Genomic DNA, 21,671 nt, shown 5'->3' on the forward strand with positions numbered 1-21,671 from the left:
TCCACCACCGCTTATTACACCACAGTAGAGGAGTAATATGAGTTAGCATGTGTAAGATAACATTGATACCTATTGTATGAAATATTTTCTAACACTGTGTTTTAATCTGCAGAAGAGACGTCACAACAGATGTGAGCTGCTACATGAACTGTCTCACTACAGTCATGATGAGTAACGGCACCTGGACTGTTTGCATTCTTCCTCATCACTATCATTACAACTAAACTACTGCTGCTCATTTTAAATGAAAGAGCAGCTTCTGCTCCTCCACCCAGGCTTTAGATTTTACTCTTACAGCGCACATACGGCTGCATCAAGTACTGTAAGGTATATGTGAAGTACTACTTAACTATTTCACTTTAACGATTTAAACATACTGTTATTTGTACTCACCAGATATTAATCACAAGTTAACTATAAAACTCTATGTTTAGCTCTAGATTTCAAGGAGCATATCTGGTATAAAGTAAAAATAGCATGCACAGTAACACACATGAAAATGTAAGCAAAAGTTGTTCCCTTATTTAGGAGGCTCCATCAGCCTCTTCTGTTCCCCAAAATTCACCAAACCTCATATAAAAAGGCTGAGTCGCTGGTTCCAGACCAGTGTATGGCCATCTCCTGCTATTATGAAATAGTGCACTCCTCTGCAGGCCCGGATCGAGACTGCTTAGATTGGGGGGGCAATTATAAATTTTCACACAGTGGATTTAGTGTTGAGAGTTTTTCCAAGTTTTAAAGAACATGTGACAATGTGGGTGTTCAGCAAGTGTGTGGAGGCAGCTCCTTCTCCGTTGAGGAACAGAGGCATCAGGACATTTTCACACAGACCACTAACTGATATGCTCTCACTCCGGCAAACAGGCAGTCAGGGATCCCGCTTCGGTGATCCATCATCTCAGGGATCTCGGGTTCAGCATGACCTGGGCAAAGAGCCGAGTGCAACCCTACAATGCACATAATATCTGGGCCTCAAAATAAACTCGCTCTCATGTCGTGTCACGCTACGGAGGGGAGGTTAGCGCGTCTCACACAATGTCTCTCCCTCTTTCGACTGAGAAAAGCCGCGTCGTTCAGATTATGCCTGCGCCTGCTCGGCCTGATGGCATCAGTGACGTCTGTTGTACACATGGGGCTTCTGATGATGAGAGATTTTCAGTGGCTGGCTCAACCTCACATACATGTTAGCTGAAACTCACATCCCTCCTTGCATGGACACGGAAAGAAACCGGCCTAGAATGATCAATGAGGGTCTGGCCAACAGTGGTAATATGGTCGACCTGTCTGTCAAGGACAGACGTGGTGTCATTGGAGCTTCCCTAGTTGGTCACACTGAGGCCATTCCCATAATGAAACACCTCACTCTGTTAAGGAACCCATCAGTTCCAATGCTTCATCAGCAGCCAGACCTAAGTTTGTCTGTCGTTAAGAGCAGAACAGGAAGTAAACAGTGGGTTTATTGGAGCTTTTTCACTGAAAATGTTTAGAGCATGAGAGCAGTGTTAGTGAACCAAAGTACTAACATTGTACAAAATAAATAAAATATTGTTTTGCACCCATTTGTCTTAGAATTGATCATATGAAGACCATCATTTACCCCCGAACCCCGACATTCAATGGGTACAACAACAAGCGGAGAAAGCAGAATCGCGGGCTGACCTTATATATACAGTCTATGGGGCTGACCAGCGGAGAAATGCGCGTCCCGTGTGAACAGCCAGGCGGCTGCGTGCTGGAGAACGGCGCTGCGCGGCGCGGCGCGGCGCTTCCGCGTCCTGTGTAAACCCGGCGTTATACTCAATACTCCAGTGAAGAACAGGTGACACACATTTGTACTTAAGTTCAGTGTATTTGAGTGAGTACTTCCATGGTAACCTACTTGATTGAGAGACAACTCTCTGACTCTCTCTCTCTCTCTCTCGCTCTCTCTCTCTCTCTCTCTCTCTCTCTCTCTCTCTCTCTCTCTCACACACACACACACACACACACCCTCCAGTTGCAGCCCCCGCCCCCCCTCCTCCTCCAGCAGCTGCCCGTCACTACCCAGCAGTGAAATGTGACCGGACCAGGTAGCGACATGAACGGGCCTCAGCTCAGTGATCTCCCGGACGACTCGGAGCAGCTGGATCCGCATGTGAGCGGCCTGAGGCAGAGAGCCCTGCAGAGCAGCGAGCTGTCCGCCGTCAGGAGCTTCTCCCGCGGCTTCCTCCTCAAGTTCCTGCGGGCCAGAGACTTCGACGTGGAGCGCTGTCTGAAGGTACCACAGCTGCATCTTCCTCAGGAGAACACTGTGAACCAGTAGAGAGTCTGAGATGTTAAACAAGAACTTGAGTGTAACTTGATGAAAGTTTGGGCTGTTGTTCACTGTTCAGGGAAGCGGACCACACTCCACTGTGTGTGTGCTGATCAATCACAGAGCAGCAGTTATGTGCTCACATGTTAATGTAATAACTACATGACAACTCATCTTCTGCAGGCTGGACAGTTTACACCACACAATGTCACCAATACTGTAAATCTCAAATATTTGTTTTTTATTTCACAATATGCAAGCACTTGTACTTTCGTTTTTAGGGATACATTTCAGTGTAATGTGTGTGTGTGTGTGTGTGTGTGTGTGTGTGTGTGTGTGAGACATTACAGGAACACACACTCACATTCATACATGCACACAACTGGTTAAAAGTTCAATTCAATAGAACTCAATGTGAAAATGAAACAGAAATGTCTGAGATAGAAATATTTCCAAGGTGATAGAATGCTAAGTTGGTGATGTTATTAGATAGAGGTTTAGGTCAGCAACAACAATATCTCCCAGGTCCTCGACTTGGTCAGCGGTGAGATAAGAGACTGGGACTCCATATATGCACAAAGCTGCTTGTGAGCCTTTGCACCAGCTGCACCGACTTTAGGGCTGTGGTCTTTTCTTTACTCAGTTGCAGGAAGTTTTGTAACATCCAGAGATTCATGTCCTTCAGGCAGTAGAGCAGTGAATTTAAAGTGCTGATGTTTTAGTTATAACAGTGAAATGTGGCGTGTGCCGTCTGTGTGCTGACACATGTGAGGACTGAACAGGAGCGACTCAGTACATCATATCAAGTACAACCATGAAATCATCACGTTGATATGATCTGAAACACTGAGGGAGGGTGTCACACAGACATACCCAGCTCTCAAGCCTGTTGATGACGTCTACAGTGTTGAACGCTGAACTATCAACCAGTATTGTAGCCTGCTTGGCATCAGTATCAATCCTCAAGTCACTGACAACCTAAATGAGAACAACTTTGGTGCTCTGGTGAGTTCAGAATCCACGGTGCTGCTTATCTTCTGTAAATGACTAAATGATGGTGCAACTGATGGCAAACAGTTTCCTCTATTATTTGACTGAGGTGGACTGCCCTTACAGTTACAATGCATTCGTTTTTCAGTGGTTGCTTTGTATATTTGAAAGTTTAGAAAAATTCATTTTCACTGAAAATGTTTGCAAAACGGTTCTAGTTGCAACTGCGGAGGGTTAATTTATTGGTAACTGGTCGAAATAATTTTTGATTGCTCTTATTGATGTACCGATTATATCTGTTTTATCGTCTTTGACCTATATGTGTCACGTGACTATTTTGTGAGTGATGCTTGGCCCAAGTTAAGGCCCTTAAAGAGGTGAGGTACAGGATTTGTGTATTTATTCACTTCAATTTGGTCAGTTTCACAGACACAGAGATACACAAATTTACAAAAAGTGCTTAAAGTCTTATCTTAGTGCCACTTTAGTCAAACACACTGTGACTTGTCAATGTCTACATGTGCATCATTCCAATGTAAAATAGCCATAAACTAGCTAAAGTCCAAATGATATATAAATTTAACTTCATAAGTAGATATAGATATTTTGCACCTGCATATCGATATTAACATCTCATGAGTCAGAGCGAGGATTCCAACCCATCCCTCACCAGTCATCCAACACACAACAGTCATACATGCACACAATTACTCTATTGTAAGTTGTGTACTATTTTGTTTACTGCCTCTATCAGCTAATCTAAAAACAAATGGTGTGTTTAGTTGTGTGAAAGTGCACAGCTCAGACACGCAGTCCAGTACTTGAGTTGACGTCAGGCAGCAACTCTTCTCTGGTAAAAGTGTACCAGAGTGTGTCTGTGAAAAACAAATATAAATCTCTAAAAATAACCAGTGATCCAGGGGTGTATTTACAGTCTGAACATATTCCTAAAGTGTTGTGTGTAAACAGTTTTGTTAAAGCGGTGCTCCATGCAGAGTGTTCAGTTGGGAGCTCAGCAGAGAGGGTGAGGCGCTCTTCTGCATTTGAAAGCAGCTGGAGCTCGGCCATGTGGGTCGAAGCTCTGTGGCTGTAGTAAACACACACAGTGACACAAACAGCTCTTTCCCTTTGCCTTCATTCCGACTGAACATCTTGAAGGGATAGTTCACCCCAAAATGAAAATTCACTCATTATCTACCCACCACTATGGAGGGGTGGGTGAAGTGTTTAAGTCCACAAAACACTTTGGCATTTTCAGGGGTAGAAAGTGTTGCAGCCAAGGCCAATACAATTGAGGTAACTGGTGACCACTTTTTGAAACAGAAAAAAACATAGAATGCCTCCATACTGCTCCTGTGGTGTCATACAAGTGTCCGGAAGTCCCGACATTCAAATTCAACTCGAAACTGCGTCATTTACTTTGTGTTTTTAGCCTAAATGTCAACTAAACATGGTGTAAATGACCTTATTTCAAGTAGAATTTGAATGTCGGGGCTTATGGACACTTGGTTTTTGGTTTGAAGAAGAAGTCACCATTTACTTCAATTGTATTAGATTTGGCTGCAACGCTATCTAACCCTGAAACCCCAGAGAGTGTTTTGAGGACTCAAACATTTCACCCAACCCTCCATTGGCATAGTGGTGAGTTAATTTTCATTTTTGGGTGAACTATCCCTTTGAGCTGGTAGTTCTATTTCCCTGTGATCCTCAGTGGCAGGGACATTTACTCTGAGGGTTTGTCTCAGAAGCCCACAGCACATATCTTCTTTAAGGCACTGCTTCAGTTGCAGTCATAGGTCATGTAGGTACAGTAGACTCCTGTGATTTCCCTCATGTCCCTGAACATTGCATGTGTCGTGTGCAGCTGTTACTGAACTATCAGCGGTGGCGGAGGGAGAGTCCTGAGATCAGCGGCTGTCTGTCTCCCTCCTCTGTGCTTGGCCTCCTCAGCACAACATACCACGCCGTTCTTCCACAGCGGGACCATGCAGGCAGCAGGGTGCTCATCTACAGGATCGGTCAGTACACAAAGCAGTTATGCAATTACTGTATCCAGCAAATGTGTCTTTTTAATCTTGTTTTTTAGCTTAATACATCACATTAAATATCTTTGTAACATGAGACAGAAATGACAGAATCACTTACATTTTTAATCTGTAAAATTTCTGTCCTGGTTTTCAATAATAACTACAACTGCAATATGACAAACACATTATGTTTATTGTGGCTGCTTCACAATAAAAGAATCCCCGTGTTTTTCCTGTTAAATTCTTTTGATTTGAAGCAACAGCAGTTGGAGGATTTATTTACACAAATAAATGGTAAAAGGTTTGTATTTATAAAGCACTTTTCTAGTCTTGATGACCACTCAAAGCACTTTACAGTACAGTTTGCCATTCACCCATTCAAACACACACTCATACAGTGCATCTATTAGCAGCACTTTGTTGTTCTATGATGGGGAAGACTGGGATCGAACTGCCGACCTTCTGGTTGGAGGACAACCGCTCCACCCCTTAGCCACAGCCGCCCTCAAGTAATAACTTATACTTAAAATGAGTGAACATGTTTACATTTGAGGCTGAGTCCAGTAAGATCAAACTGTGCTGGATCAGTTACCAGCTGCATTGTTTCCTGTCCAGCTCTGGTGCTCAGGTAGGAAATCCAGTATCCAGAGATGAACTGATCTACCTGGGCAAAATATATGGTATATTTGGAGATAATCAACATTGGTCAATGACTGCACTCATAAGGGAAGATAAAACAAAAAGGTGCAATAAGCACATGTTTGAAGAAGATGGTGTAAGTTTGTTTAGGTTGAGTTCAAATCTTGTTAGTTAAACGTCAGTAAAAAGTGTCTGTGCTAGAGCATGGTTCAAAGAGGTTGAGTTTACTGCCTTTGTGAATCACTTGTTTTGGGTGTAACATAATAACAATAAATTTATAAAAGCAGAGTACATGCGATATGATGAATCATACTTCTGGGATACATGCAGCACTGAACTAAGACCAGGTGTTTGTTGCGTCAACGCTTTCTGCTGCTTCAAGATAGCACTGCACCAACAATGCTCCTGACCACACCTTACCTTAAAGGGGACATAGCATGCCCATTTTACCACAAGTTGATATGGTTCCTTGGGGTCTTAATGAAATGTCTGTAACATACTTTGGTCAAAATACCACAAGGATCATTTAAAACAGCACCCTTTTTACCCTGTATAAAACAGCCCTCCACAGAGTGACCTGTTTTGAGTGCCTGTTCCTTTAAATGCTAGTGAGCCAGCTCCCCCCTCCCCCCATGATTTTAAACGATATAAATGACATATTTTATATGATATAAATTATCAAATATGCATCCCATACTTTGTATTCCCCTTCTGTTGTCCTGGAGTTTTAATTTTCCCAATCACATAATTAAATGTCCCCCTCTGCCCATCCACTACAAGCACACAAGCAGACAGACAGAGAGAGAAAGAGAGGGGTGGGTGGGGGGGCTATGAAGACCATCATTTACCCCCGAACCCCGACATTCAACGGGTACAACAACAAGCGGAGAAAGCAGAATCGCGGGCTGACCTTATATATACAGTCTATGGGGCTGACCAGCGCGGAGAAATGCACGTCCCGTGTGAACAGCCAGGCGGCTGCGCGCTGGAGAACGGCGCTGCGCTGCCTCGCAGCCTTGCTGCGTCCGGTGTAAACCCGGCGTAACAAGTGGGGGGGCTCTGTGTGTTTGTGCCAGTGTTACAGTAGTGCTGAACACTGCGGAAGTCTTCCACACTGCTGGCTGTGTGGCGTTGACACAAATTCCAGCTCACGCATGGGAGAGCGAGCGGTCGCGCCTGAGCAACTGCTGCGGGCTTGGGAACGGCGCTGCGCTGCCTCCGTCCGGTGTAAACCGGTGTAACGAGTGTGGGGGGGTGGGGGGGATGAGGTGGGGGGTGGGCCAAGGCCATGTAGGGAGACTTCCAGTTCCTTGTTACGACACAATACACAGGAAGCTCATTCCAGTCACTCAAGCATGACGTTTCTGACTTAGAGGAACCATAACAGAACACGCGAGTGTTTTTTCCCCAGAGTTTTTGGGTTGGTAGACATGCCAGATACCCACATTAACCTGTAGAAGCACTAACAAAGTGGAATTTGCATGATATGTCCCCTTTAAGACCAACACATCCATGGGTGCTCAGATGGGCGCAATTGCAATTCATAAATGTGGGCACTGGACACGAAAATAACAACTGATCTGAAAATATAGTAAAGACACTTGTGTTGCACTTGATGCCACTTTGCTCCAGGTGTAAATTCAGGGCACATAGTGAGCTTGACTTGCAGACATTTTAATTTGAAATAAATAAGCAGAGTACAGATTTACTTAAGCAAACAGCAACAACATACCTTTTTTATTGTCAATTATTTTTCTGTGTTCAACTAAATAATAGGTTAGTGTTAAATAAATGTCCATTTAAGTTTATTTAAATTGTTGCCCTTTTTTGTTATTATTAATTTGTATTATTTCAATAGTTGCAAATAAGAAAACAAACATAATATTCGTGTTTTATATCGGCCTTCAGCCGCCCTGCCCTTTGAATATGGCCATCAGCCATTGAAAAGCCCATATCTGTCAAACACGAGAACAAACATCATTGCTGAAAAAATGTAGCCCAGAAATCAATCAGTCAATCAAATTTGATTTGCTTGCTGTGCAGGTTACAATAATGAACCATTCAATTTGGTTGAATGTATCATTTAATTACAAGTTATCTAAAAATAAGGTATTACCTAAAAGATGTATTCAGCTGTTTTTAAATGGTGTAGTTTAGCATTTGTATGCCACAGGGGAGGGATTGGTGGAAGCAACAAAACCATAAAACCAAATGGTGTAAACTAAAGGAGTAAAAATAACTATTTCCATGTACTCATGTCTTATGGTGCATGTATTGACAAACACAAAGGCAGTTCCCTTTAAAACTCTACACATCTGCAGTAACGTGCAGAGAAAAACCACAAGACCTTCACAGGTCTCCTATTTGAGGAATTATACACTTACAAATGTCAGAGCCAGAATGAAGGCAGACATGTCATTACGTTTGCGGATGACTCAGATTAATATTGTGTCCCTACTCTGTGACAATGACACTGTGTCTTGTAGATCACTTCTAAAATAAAAAATGTTATAAAAAGGTGAAGGTTGTTTCTGGTAAGAAAAGATCTCGATGGAGAATTGCCACGTTGCTCAGAAGAGAAAAACATTGGTGGCCTCCATGTTCATTATGAAGAGAAACTTCACATTTATCATCAGAAACTTAGAAACGCACAGTAGGCTTTCTTCTCTGACATCATCACCAAAAAAAATGATAATGCTCATGCCTTGTTTGCTACCGTTGACAGGCTAACAAACCCTCCTGTGTCAGTTACGTCTTTTTGGCACATAACTAGATGTCTTCCTGTCAGGTCTTCGATCACGCCACAGCACTGAGACTGCTCTTGTCAAGGTCTTAAATGACAACCGCATAAACACAGATATTGGCATAGTCTCAGTCTCAGTATTACTGGATCTCAGGGCTGCATTCATCACAGTGGACCACAGCATATTACTAGACCGACTGAAAAACCAGGTAGGACTATCTGGCACAGGCCCACCAATCAAAGTCAGCTTGAATCTTTGAAGTTAAAAACCACAAACCAAGCCAGAAATCTTGGTGTAGTCATTGACTCAGACCTTAACTTTAACAGCCACGTTAATACGATTTCAGAGTCATCTTATAACCACCTTAAGAACATTTTATATTTTATGTAAAAGCCCTTTGAATTGCCTTGTTGTTGAAATGTGCAATACCAATAAACCTGCCTTGCCTTACACATAAGAAAATGTCTGATAGAGATGAAGGGAGCAGCAATGACAATTGTAATGTAAGAGTAATTGTCATAAATGGTAGAATATGTGAGAAGGCATGTTGTATATCTAGCAGTCTTGTTGCAATCATAGTCCACGATCAAGGTCACATGGCCTTGTGTTGTTTTGAACAAAATATCTCAGCAATGCCCAGAAGGGAATATCATTACATGTGGCACAAGCCTTTACTTAGACTCAAGGAGTTTTGCCTTTTGAATGTGATATCTGCGCAATGCCTTGAGGGAATTATTTTACATTTGGCACAAACATTCACTTGAACTTGGATTTCAATTTGGTAGCCAAAGGTCAAGGCATGTTTGTGTTTTTCTTGAACATGATATTTTGAGGTCAGTTTAAGGGAATGTCGTCAAATTTGGCACAAACTTTCACTTGGACTCAAAGATGAACCTCACGTCCCGGTGAATGTGATATATCAAGACTGCCCGGAGGGAATTTCATTACATCTGGTCACTGATTCTTGACAAAACAGGATCCAATATTGAAAAAAATAAAACCTCATGCTCAGACAGATTAAACTTTGTACAAGGCTACTGAGCTATGCTCTGATGCAACCTCCCAACTTTTTTCTTTTTTAACAAAATGTGCTTTTTGTCTTGCCATCACTTATTTTGTGTCAACACCAAGGCTGACAGAAGAAAATTACTTTCAATATGTGTATATTTTTACATTATAAAGATTTCAGTCTGTGCTCTTTTGGCCTGTAAAATAGAATTTTAACTTTACCTTAAACAGCTATCAGAATATTTTTAAAAATACATTCTCATGTCAGGAGACAGGTTACATGTGTCAATGTGCCTTCAACGTTATGTGTGTGTAAGCCCCACAAAACAAATGGAGTTCATGTAGCAGCCATTTCCTTTCAGCTTGATGCTAGATACTAACAGAACCTACTTCTAAACAATGTCCTCAGAAACTGGAAGACATATCATGGTTGTGACACAGGAAATATTTACATTAAGATTTAAACTTCCTTCAGAGTGACTGCTGCCCCTAATATTGCCTGATTTTAGTACATTTTATTGAATGTCTGACAGTTAAAAAAAAAAAGTGGGGACACAACTTTAAAACCTAATGTCCCATGTCTCAAGAATCAGTGTGGTACAATTCACTTGGACTCACTGATTAAGTGATTAGATTGTGGTCAAAGGTCAAGGTCACGGTATCCTCAAAAAACATGTTTTTGGCCTCTTTAATGTGTCATCTCATTTTTTTTTGATCAGTTGTCACTTGGACTCAAAGATAAAGTGATTATGTTTCAATGGTCAAAGGTTGCAGTGACCTTGTATGAATCTGGAAAAAAGTATGTCGAAATATGTACACAGAAACTGCACAGGTTGGCGGAGGCATACAAAGCATTGTGGTAATTCTAGTTCATTTGTGTACTGTATGCAATGTTAACTATCACACCAATGCAATTCCATACTACAGTGGACAGATTCAAGTGAGTCACATCCACATTTTAAATTCACCATCACGTTCAAAGCTGTGCATCTATGGGTGTGATTCATGTGCTTTGTTGCCCAATTCATTACAGTTTTCAATTTAACAGTCCCAGTCTCTGCAGCTCTGTCCTAAATAGCTGTCTCTTAGCTGCACTCTGTATTTAATAAATGAGACTTACATTCATCAACCTCTAAATGAAGTCTCATGCTGTAGCTCAGTTGCCAGATTTTCTGATTTCCTTCCTCAAGTCCACCAGCAGGTCCTCTTTTCCAGTTTAGAGTGAAATGCCTTGCAACTATGGAATGGATTGACACGAATTTCATAGACATCCAGGAGAAACGATAAAACATTTAGTCTTCTGACCTCACACCTAAGGGCATTAAGGGCAGCTGTGGCTAAAAGGTAGAGCAGGTTGTCCACAAACCAGAGGGTCGTCGGTCCGATCCCGGGCAAGACACTGAACCTTAAATTGCCCCTGACGGCTGTGCCGGCAGTGTGTGAGTGATGTGTGATAGAGAAAGTGCTGCACATACATATTTGCACTGTATGAATGTTATGGGAATAGGTGAATGACAAAAACTGTCCTGTAAAGTGCTTTGCCTCATCATCAAGACTTGATAAGTACTGTATAAATAAAGACAATTTACCATTTAACACCATCATGAGGTCAACATTTCAGGTAGAGTAAATACCTATTTAACTAATGGCATCACCCCCATCCTCAGATGCAGTCTGTGTAGTGCTGATTAGCAACATGCAAACATACCAAGATGATTGTTTTACCCCACAAATCCTCTCTAGGTGTTGTGTGCAATGACAGTTGTGAGACTCAACCAAACTGTCTTTAGCTAACAGCTTAAAGCTACAGTATGATAAGCTAGAGTCATTTGATCAAATAACCTTGTTCCGTCTGTCCGTCTCCCTCTCTGTCTCTCTGTCTGTCTGTCTCTCTGTCTGTCTGTAGGGCAGTGGAACCCCAAAGACTGGTCGGCCTTCCAGGTGTTCCAGGTCAGCCTGATGACATCAGAGATCATCTGCATGGAGACACAGACGCAGAGGCGGGGTCTAAAGGTCATATTTGACCTACAGGGGTGGTGTTTAGGCCATGCCATGCAGATTAACCCTTCCATCGCCAAAAAGATATCCTCTGTCCTTTCGGTAGGCCTCTAACTCCTCACCTGCTTTAAGCCTGTGCTTCACATGTGTCTTCGACCAATTAAAGGACTAAAAGGAAGAACTTCAGCTCTTAGACAATAACATTTTGATAGTATGTTGCACCACAGGACATCTCGATGATAAATTGATTGGCCAATTTGCTTGACTTCATTTGTCTGCTTAAGATCATCATACTCAGCAGTTTGAGTTATTGTCTTTCATTGTCTTGTGTGATTGATCTGAATAACCATTATTCGCCATTCCATGTTGTTTTACAATTTAACTGATTGACTGATGTGATCAAGTTGTCAGATTGCTTAACATTGTTTTTACATCTGTGTTTGTATGTGTGTGTGGGGGTGGGGTTGTTTGTCATCAGGAATCGTTTCCGTTGAAAGTCAGAGGAATTCATCTGGTCAATGAGCCAATGTTCTTTTGGACGGTCTTTGCCCTTATTCGTCCCTTCCTGCCAGATAAGATCAAACAAAGGGTTTGCACTTTAATTCTAATATCTGTTTCTGTTCTCAGGCTATATCCATACCGCTACGAAAACTGTGTTTTCACTCTAAAACAATCTCGGTCCATGCAAGTCTTTTGGCTCAGTAACAGTTTTAATCCCCCCAGTCCCCCGAGACTAATACTTTGGTTGTTATCTTCCTGAAGAGGGTCATTTTATTGTAGCCTGACGAATCAGCGAAGGCTATGCTGTGACCGAAAAGAACCAATCAGCAAGCTGTTCAGTTTTTGTGGCCAGCAGCGTTTCCAAACCCCTCGACTCGACAACTCTGCAGTAATGTGGAGCTGGGCGTAGAGATTATGCATTCTCAAACAAAAACGTAGTAGTAGGGATATAGCCTCAGACTCTGATCTTAGACTCCATTTCGCATACAAATACATCGAAAATGGCTTAAAACCAACTTACTTCTCTCTGTAGATCCATATGCATGGTGCCAATTTCCATGACAGTTTAAGTGACTTCTTCTCACCGGCCGTCCTACCTCCAGAATATGGAGGGGAGGGGCCTGAAATAGAGGAGGTGTGCCGAGACTGGACCAATCATCTGCTTCAATCAGAGGAGCTCCTGCAGCAGATTGCCGCCCATCCAACGGCTGATATCGACATAAATCAAGAAGACTTGAATGAACAATTCTCAGAGGGATGACATTTGGAGTTATGTCCTCTCGACCATGGTTGTTGGAAGACCACTGGAAGACATTTTTGAGGTGCTTAAGTCTCGAGTACAAACTGTGTAATTTGTTTGCTGTGTTTAGAGAGCTGGAAAGAAGTCCATCAGATGGAGTTTACATACTTTCGCAGTCTACAAGGGCCAAACTGAAAAGGGGGTTGACATCGTCATAGATTGAATCCTCTGAAGGATGAAGCCCCTGAATTGGTCTGTTATCTTGTCAACAAAACGTTCCACCATACTGCACCCACTGTTATTGTACATACTCTATGTTGGACATGCATAGCAATAATTTCTAAACACATGCGTAGCCAATGCTCCAAACAGACACAGGATGTGTGAGGCAGCCATCCCACGCAAATGTAGTTGTTAAAAATAAATGCATCTCCAGCCGTACATGAGTGTTGCTAGATGTTACTGTGTGGATGTACTATTTAACAATTCAAAACATAGCTTTTTTTTTACAGTAAGTTTAAGTCATTTATGACATGAAATTGTGGCCTTTTTATTAGGAGTAGGTGATGATAGGTATGGTGATTCATTGTACACAATAATGGGCAGTATTTATGATACAGGTATTTTATTTTTTAGTATTTGAAATACAAAATAGTATTTTGTTAATTTGTATGTGATAGGTTTGATGAAAATGGATTCATATTTTGTATCTAAATACTTTAGTGTTTTGCATTTTTGTAGTTTAAAAATACTGTAAAATACTTTTTGTGAGACGTGTACGCGATGACGTCATAAAAATGAAAATCAAAGCATGCAGCCTCTAATTGGTGTCTACTCAGGTATTTGCCCAGGCTTGTTGAGATCAGAACATTGAGGTTTTGAAAATTGATGATCCAGAGAAGAAGACGCATAAGGAGAGAAATGTGTTGGTTGATATCTCTCTGATATATCTCTATCGATTTTTAGCATAAATTGCTACGATTCTTAACAGTTCCTATGTTTTGGTGTTTGCTTCAGTGTCTAAATCAAATTTGTGCAGTGTTCTAGCAAACAATTGAACCCAAGTTACTTTAGCAGCCCTCACAGTTAATGTTCGCTTGCTACTTTCAGCCTATGCTAAGTTGTTGTCGGTGGTGGATGGGAAAGAAACTACAAAGCGTTTCAGAGTTGTAGTACAACATTACTTTATAATGCCACGAGATAGTTTGTCTTAGTAAATACACACGTGTTTGTGCCTTATTGTCATTAACAAGGTGGTGCTGCAAAGCCATGAAACAATAGGTTGTTATCCATTCCACCACCGGCTTTAGTTGTAGCTCACAACTTCTCTAAGTCTAGGTGTGTAACTTAGTGGGGGCTGTTTTTTGTTGCGTGAGAATTGTTCTTGAATAACTCAATCGATCGATTGAATAAGACTGCGTGGGCATTATAATTGAAAATGCACGCCACAAGGTCGTTTTCCCGCCCACATGTTTGTTAACAACTTCCAAATATGTGTCTAATGGTTGCTAACTAAATAATTAATTGTTAAAGGAATACACCCCAATCGAAGTAGCTTTTTAGTGATGTGATTTCACTTGGGAAAGTATTTTTGGGTATTTTTAAAATACACAAATACAGTAGTTTATTTTGATACAAGGCATGGCTGCTTTATTTTGCAGTTTATTTTGATACAGTTACAATAAGGGTATTTGTTTTTGTTAGATTTGTTTTTTGTTGTTTAAATATGTATACTGATTTATTTTGTTATAATTTTAAAGGTTCAGTGTGTAGAATAATGACATGGTAAATTGTTTGTATTTATATAGCACCTTTCTAGTCTTGCTGACCACCAGTTTTGCCATTCACCCATTCACACATTCATACAGTGCATCTATGGACAGCACTTTTTTTCTATAAGGGGCAATTTGGGCTTCAGTATCTTGCCCAAGGACACTTGGGCATGCAGATGGGACTGGGATCGAACCGCTGACTTTCTGTTGAATACTGAATATTTTAGCTGAATACCCCCTCACTCCCCTTCCAAACATGAAAGAGAACCTGTGGTCGCCTTCTGTTGTCAGACAAACCAGTCTGGGCTACTGTAAAAAACATGGCAGCCTTTGTAGAGAGGACCCGCTCCTGATGTAAATTTGAAGTATTTAAATATAAGCGGCACATTCTAGGGTGAAGAAAACACCAATTCGTACAATTTGGATGAAACTAAATTGTATTCAATTTCTGCCAATAGATCCCTTTCACCTAAATCTTACACACTGAACATTTAAGGTCTCAACCATTTATAAATTGCCTTGAGATAATGTATGTTATGATTTTCTTCTATACAAATACAATTGAATTGAATTGAATTAATTGTTTTTTAACATTTGCTGGAAATAACAGTAATAGTAACTATTTTATCTGTGAATTTTACTGCCTTTAAAAAAGAATATTTAGCCAATAATAGGAAATCTGTGCACATAAATTATATAAAGGGCTCAACAAGTTATTGATAAATGGAGTCTTTTAACGTGTCTGTGTATGTAAAGGCATTTTTATTTGATTGTTTTACGTGTGTGTGTGTCAAGCTTAGCGCCTGATACATGGACCATACTGTCTGAGGCTCCACAGACACAACAGCTGAGTCATATTCCAGCTTTACACTGCTGTGAATGCAGTGTAATGATTTATCATAGTCAAATTGGTGTCTTTACCTGAGTAGAGACTTACCTTTGATCAGTTTATATGCTTCATAAATACCCACCGGTATGTATATGACAGTTCAACCCTGTCTAATATGTCAACATATCTGCTGATCCTAATAAAGAAATAAGCATTAATTCGATAGAGCAGAGCAGATGTGATCAAGTTTGGGGGCGGTTGTGGCTTAGAAAGTGTGATCCACAAGCCAGATGGTAGTTCGATCCCTGTGTCCCCCATTCCACATGCCGAAGTGTCCATGGGGAAGACATTGAACTCCAAATGGCCCCCATTCAATTGTACATAATGTGTGAGTGATGTGTGATAGATGTGTGATAGAGAAAGTGCTGCACATAGATGTACAATATGAATGAGTGTGTGAAAACTGTACTGTAAAGCACTTTAAGTGCTCATTAAGACTGGAATTGCGCCATATTAATACAGATTATTTACCATTGACTTTCCAAATCCAGTTCTCACTGCTAAGAAGCTTTGGTGACACTTTCACACAGTGACCTCATTCCTGTATAAAAATCTTGTTTTTTTTACCTATAAGACCAATAAATCACATCTGTGGGTTCAAAGCCAAAACCGTTTTTTAGAAGTCTTCAGCTCTTTTCCATTTTATATTTTATATTCTTGAAATTAGGTATTTTACTTTTTTTTAAATAAAAATGTTCCTGTTTGTATCAGATGTAAAGCTGCACTCATTTGTTTTTCTGGTAATGCTCACACCATTTTCTTTTTATATTTTGATATTGCTATATACTTAGATGAGTAAAATAAAATATGAAGTAATCAATATGAAAAAAGATAATGCAACTTTGTGGTTTACTTTTCTGACAACCTGAAATCTGTACAGACCTTTGATCAGTGTCAGCAGGTCAGTAAACATGTCCATCGGCTTCCTGGGTCTATTAAACATTATCTACTCCACAACACTGCAGAACCCCTCCTCCTCCTGGCAACAATCCACCATGGAAGAACATTTCACTTTTAACTGAAGACAGATGCACAGTACAAGCCTTTTTCGTTCACTGCTTTTTCTGTTCACCTGATGACAGATCTCTGATCAACAGCTAAATATATCTTTAATTGTGCTGTATTGCAGGCCATGCACTTGAAATATTGTAGGTTATGGTGCCCCCCCCCCCCCTCGATTCACATTCGCCTGTGGCTGTGGTCACTTGGCTTATTGGTTTACTCTGTGGAAACCCTGTTGTAACTGGCACAAAAGGAAGTTTCTCTCGAAACAAGATTGAGGATCATAGTTTGTGTGCAGTGTGACGTCACTGACAAAGAATGGTAATATCTTACTTACAGAGGGTTCCTTTAACAATACTATGAATTAAAAAAAGAATGACACATGCGCTAATGCAAAACCAATTTGACTCCATTAGGTTTCAGCTGTAGAAACACATCTTCCATCGTGCTGAATAGATCTATTTTTATTCGGTTTATTTTTTATTTTACAGACCATACTGACCTGTGCAAACTTATTTACTAATTATTCACATTCTCAGGAAATATTCCGATATGACCTTTGGACCTGAAGCACGTGATCTTCTCGTGCATGAAGTAAAAGATATATCACATTTGAACAATTTCTATTTTAATATCACGTGTGAACAGCATTCCAGTGTGAATTTGTGATAACAGTCTTGTGTGTTTTTATATACATTTCAAATTGTCAATAACCTTTTTGTTTTGGTTGTTGTCTACATGTGAGTTATTTAAGATGTTTGATTTGTCAACATTTGTCTGTTGATGTGAGGCAAACTGACTTGATGCAATCTACAGGTTGATCAACAGTTTCCTGAGTAATTTCCAAAGCTGTTCCTCTTTAAGAAACACACAAGTGACGCACACACACACACACACACACACACACACACACACACACACACACACACACACACACACACACACACAACACTGTTCACTCCAAACCAGACATGGTACATTTTATTGCTCCTGATCCAGTTAAGATTCTGTGTGATCCCACATGCACCCTGTACATAAAATATGAGACTGACAAGAAAAAATCCTACATCAAGATACTAAATAACAAGTAGGACTACTTTGTGACAATTTATCTCTATCTATCTATCTATTTGTTTTAAAAGGACTACTACTAGCCTCTTGGCTGGCTGTCATGGTCAAGGACGGCCTGCACTTTATTCTTGTGTATCTCTCCACCACAGTCCCCAGTTGGTCCGAGCCTTTTTTACCAGTCTGTCCAGCGCCTTGGTGTCCCTGTCCGTTGTATTCCTTCCCCACCAGACAGCCGTGTAAAAAAGGACACTTGCCACCACTGACTCAGTACAGACATCAAATGACCTCAGCCTCCTCAGGAAGAAGATCCTGCTCTGCCCCCTTCGGTAGAGGGCATCTGTATTACCAGACCAGTCCAGTTTGTTGCCAAGGTGCACACCTAAGTATTTACAAGTGTGTGGTCTTATCATTAACTACACTGCCTACCACTGGTTTACACCCAGCATGGGAATCTTAGCGTGTTTACTACACACGTCTGAATGTAGGATGCATGTGTAGGGTGATACGGGTAGCATGTTTGTACTTGTGTGTGTGTGTGTGTGTGTGTGACTATGTGTATTGTGATACATGTAGGTTCTATGTATTTGTATGTATGTGTTTTTGTGATACGTGTTCTATGACGCAGTGGCCTGGAGCCCAAGGCAAGTTTCCCTATGGGTACATAAAGTATTCCTTACCTCCCATATTCTTTTGTACCTTTTAAAGGCGTAGATCAGGAATCATTTCAAAGCAGTTCACCTGCAGTGTTATTTAGTATGTGATAGCAGGTTCAGAGAGACCTTCAAACATAAGCAAGACAAGAGGGCTTACCATCTTCATGGGTTTTAATTCAAGGGTCCCAGAAATAAACTATAAGATATACTGACCTGTGATTCAAGCACAGTGTGTCAGTTTCAGTGTGTTGCTTTTTGAGCTGTTAATCATTAGCCAGAGAATAAGAAAGTCCACAGGATCCTCACTGCAGATGGAACATGTGAGAGCAACACATGCACTTTAACACCACCTGCTGTAGATTTAGAGAATGAATATGACCCTGAATGAGGCCCAATGTTTCTGTAACAGTGCAGCTGAAACTGCACAATAAGGTATAAGCATGAGGCTTGACCATAAAAAGCATGAATATACCATAATAAAAAATATGGTCACGTATAAACTGAAGATTCCAAGAGGGTACAGCATACAGATTTAACTAACTTGTAAGTTACTAAGTGAAATTTGTTACATCATGTAAAATAATGTTACCTGCATTTAACAGAGTTCTAAGTTGAATAAAGTCAAAGTGTAACTCAAAAATGTATTTTTATGGGCCTTGAAATTTTTAGCTAAACTTTTTGAATACAGTGTAATCACATTTGCAAGGACATTTACACCTTGTTGAACTGTCTGTTCCAGGTTGGTCCCCAGTGACAAGACTGAGAACGACATCAGGTGTTATGAGGGCTGCTGTTTGCTATCATTTTCCCACAGCGTCCAGATGAAGGCAGGGTTCTGTACGTGAAGGCAGCAGGTGTTTGAGGCCCACTATGAGAAGCTGTGAGTCCACATCCATCTCCCTGCTGGCTGCACCCTCTCTATCAGTATAGCTGATAGGTGTATTCACCACAGTAAAGCAGAAAGCAGAGATTTTGACATGTCAATTTTACATATCATTTTAAGTACTGAAATAATGCCATCACTGTATCGTACAAAGTGCAATATATGGATGGTCCCCCCCCCCCTCTGTTGACCAGAGAACAGCCAGAGGATACAGTTACGCTGCTGCTGAAACTACAGTCTGAGGATAAATTGGGTCAGAGAAATACAGGTCATTATGAAAGAGAAGCTCTGCCAGCAGAGGACAATAGAGAGCTGCCGGAAAAAGTGGATGACGTGACTCAGACTTGGCTGCACAGTCAGCACAGTAGAAATCGAACCCAGAGTACACATGTGCAGATCACATGCCAAATATTTTCTCACTGATTAAACAAACTGAAATGTATCGGTTCCTTTGTTTATTTCTTTGTTTATTTTTTAATCTGTAGACTTCAAATAGTAGAAACTCAGCAGAAATGGAAAACGCATACATCTGTCATTAGACACCTTTTTGCACAAAGAGTTCTTAGATAGGAATCGAGGGTCTAAGAGTATTACTGTCTGTTAATATGTGTGTACCTGAAAGTAAAATCAAGCAACTGTACCTACTGGGCAGGAATACGTCTTTCAAACAGACTATGCTTTCAAAGCGGGCCTCCTTTCATTCATTTGTGTCTGTCGATCGATTTCTCAGGAAGGAAACTCCGGAGCCATAAAAGGAGAGGTTTCACTCAACGCCTTGCACAGATGCAAACACATAGCCATAAATCTCCATTTGATAAATACAATAGCCCACAAGCACACCAATTTAACAGGGGGTGTGACAGGGGGTGTGTCCCTGTTATTGTAATTCAGAGCATTTAATTATCCCCATGGGACTATAAACCCAGAAACATTTGTCCCTCACCCTCCATTTCACTGTGGAAAGTTGTCACTCTGCCCTTTGCTCTCCACACACTGTACCCAGGCCTTATCTATTACCCAGCAGATAGTGTACTGTACAGGTTGTGTGAATATTTTAGGTATTACATCATCAGTCATAGGGCCCTCGTGTTGGCCCGGCTTGCTTTGAGTGCCAACTGAAGACTGAGACTCTGAGTGAGACTGAGGTGCATAAACATCCCCATCATGATAAGGATGTAATTCAAAGTTCTGTTTCATCATGAGCCTCCTTTAGTCCCTGAACTTTACCAGAGAGAGATAAACAGCATTCCTCCAAAAGAAAATGATTGTCTTGTGTTTTGATGACGGTGAACAGCTCTGTCTAACTCTTGTTTAAAATCATCGGTCAAAGGTGTTCACTCAGAATAACTGTATTTATTTGCAGTGAAAAATCCAAATCAATAAGGAAACAACTGTGGCCACTGCTATTCTCCTCTCCACAAGTAGCCATGTATGTTGGGAACACTGAGCCAATTGTCCAACCTGTTTTCTTCACCATTATATTTATTGTTAACTTGCATTTGGTAAACATTTTTTTGGGAGAAAATGTGTTTTATATCAAACATACCACAGCCACCTTCGCTGTAAAGATTTTTCATTAATTTCCACTTCGGCTAAGTGAAGCATGGTGGAAGCCTCCCTCCCAGCTTGAAAACAAAGAAAAAGAGCAGGGGGGGGGGGGGGCACACACAAACCCCACAAACACACATTCATCATGCAAATTCCATTCTATTCAGGTGATTAGATCACTGCTCACACCCAAACCTCTGCTACACGCAATGATTGGGTTAACATACACAGTAGGTGAGAACAACTGTACTCAAATGGTCCCCCTCCCCCCAGTTACTCTGTGAACTTAACAATTGGGGGGAAACCAAATGGTGGGTTCTCTGCATGAGACTGTGTGGATAGTGTTACAGTGGGTACAGGATGGCAGGGCCTTCAAGACACACGCATCAAATAGTAGGCGTAGTGTACAAGGTTAGAAATACATGCATTTGGGTATTAGCTTTGGGTGGGTAAGTTCAGGCATCATTTTTGTGACTGTGAACAAGACAAGTCATGGAAAATCCATTGAGCAACTCAAATCAGAGACAGTTTCATCCCCCAGGCCATAAGACTTTTAAACTCCTCCAATCTGTCATAACTCTGCACCTTAGCATATTTGCACTATTGCATATTTGCACTATTGCACACACTTGCACTATTGTTTTTCTTTAGGTGTATATATATATTTTAGATATGTATATTTTATTTTAAATTTTAAATTTTGATTGAGCATTGTTATAAGAGAGCCTGTGACCCAAGCATTTCATTGCAAGCGACTGCTTAATGTTATCGTTGTGCATATGACAATAAAACTCTTGAATCTTGAATCTTGAAATGGGGGTTCCGTTTCAAATCCACTGAAGCCCAGCTAACACCTCACTGTCGTCTGGAGCTAGTAAACACTGACAAACCCACAGACACTGATCACATGTGAG

General features: G+C 40.9%; 1 protein-coding gene across 2 annotated transcripts; it reads left to right on the forward strand.

The window, feature by feature from the left end:
• The first annotated feature begins 1,985 nt into the window (after positions 1–1,985).
• On the forward strand, positions 1,986–13,250 carry ttpa (tocopherol (alpha) transfer protein). Of its 2 annotated transcripts, XM_034612750.1 has the most exons (5): positions 1,987–2,257; positions 5,148–5,301; positions 11,608–11,801; positions 12,178–12,288; positions 12,733–13,250. In XM_034612750.1, exons 1-5 carry the CDS (start codon positions 2,078–2,080, stop codon positions 12,958–12,960), a joined length of 867 nt encoding a protein of 288 aa, XP_034468641.1. In that variant the 5' UTR covers positions 1,987–2,077; the 3' UTR covers positions 12,961–13,250. The 2 variants fall into 2 exon arrangements, 1 of the variants encoding a protein (XP_034468641.1); XR_004616663.1 differs by lacking the exon at positions 12,733–13,250 and having other exon boundaries at positions 1,986–2,257; positions 11,608–11,910.
• Positions 13,251–21,671: the final 8,421 nt, after the last annotated feature.

Source organism: Hippoglossus hippoglossus, chromosome 17 (genome assembly GCF_009819705.1).
Source record: "Hippoglossus hippoglossus isolate fHipHip1 chromosome 17, fHipHip1.pri, whole genome shotgun sequence".
Lineage (NCBI taxonomy): Eukaryota > Metazoa > Chordata > Actinopteri > Pleuronectiformes > Pleuronectidae > Hippoglossus > Hippoglossus hippoglossus.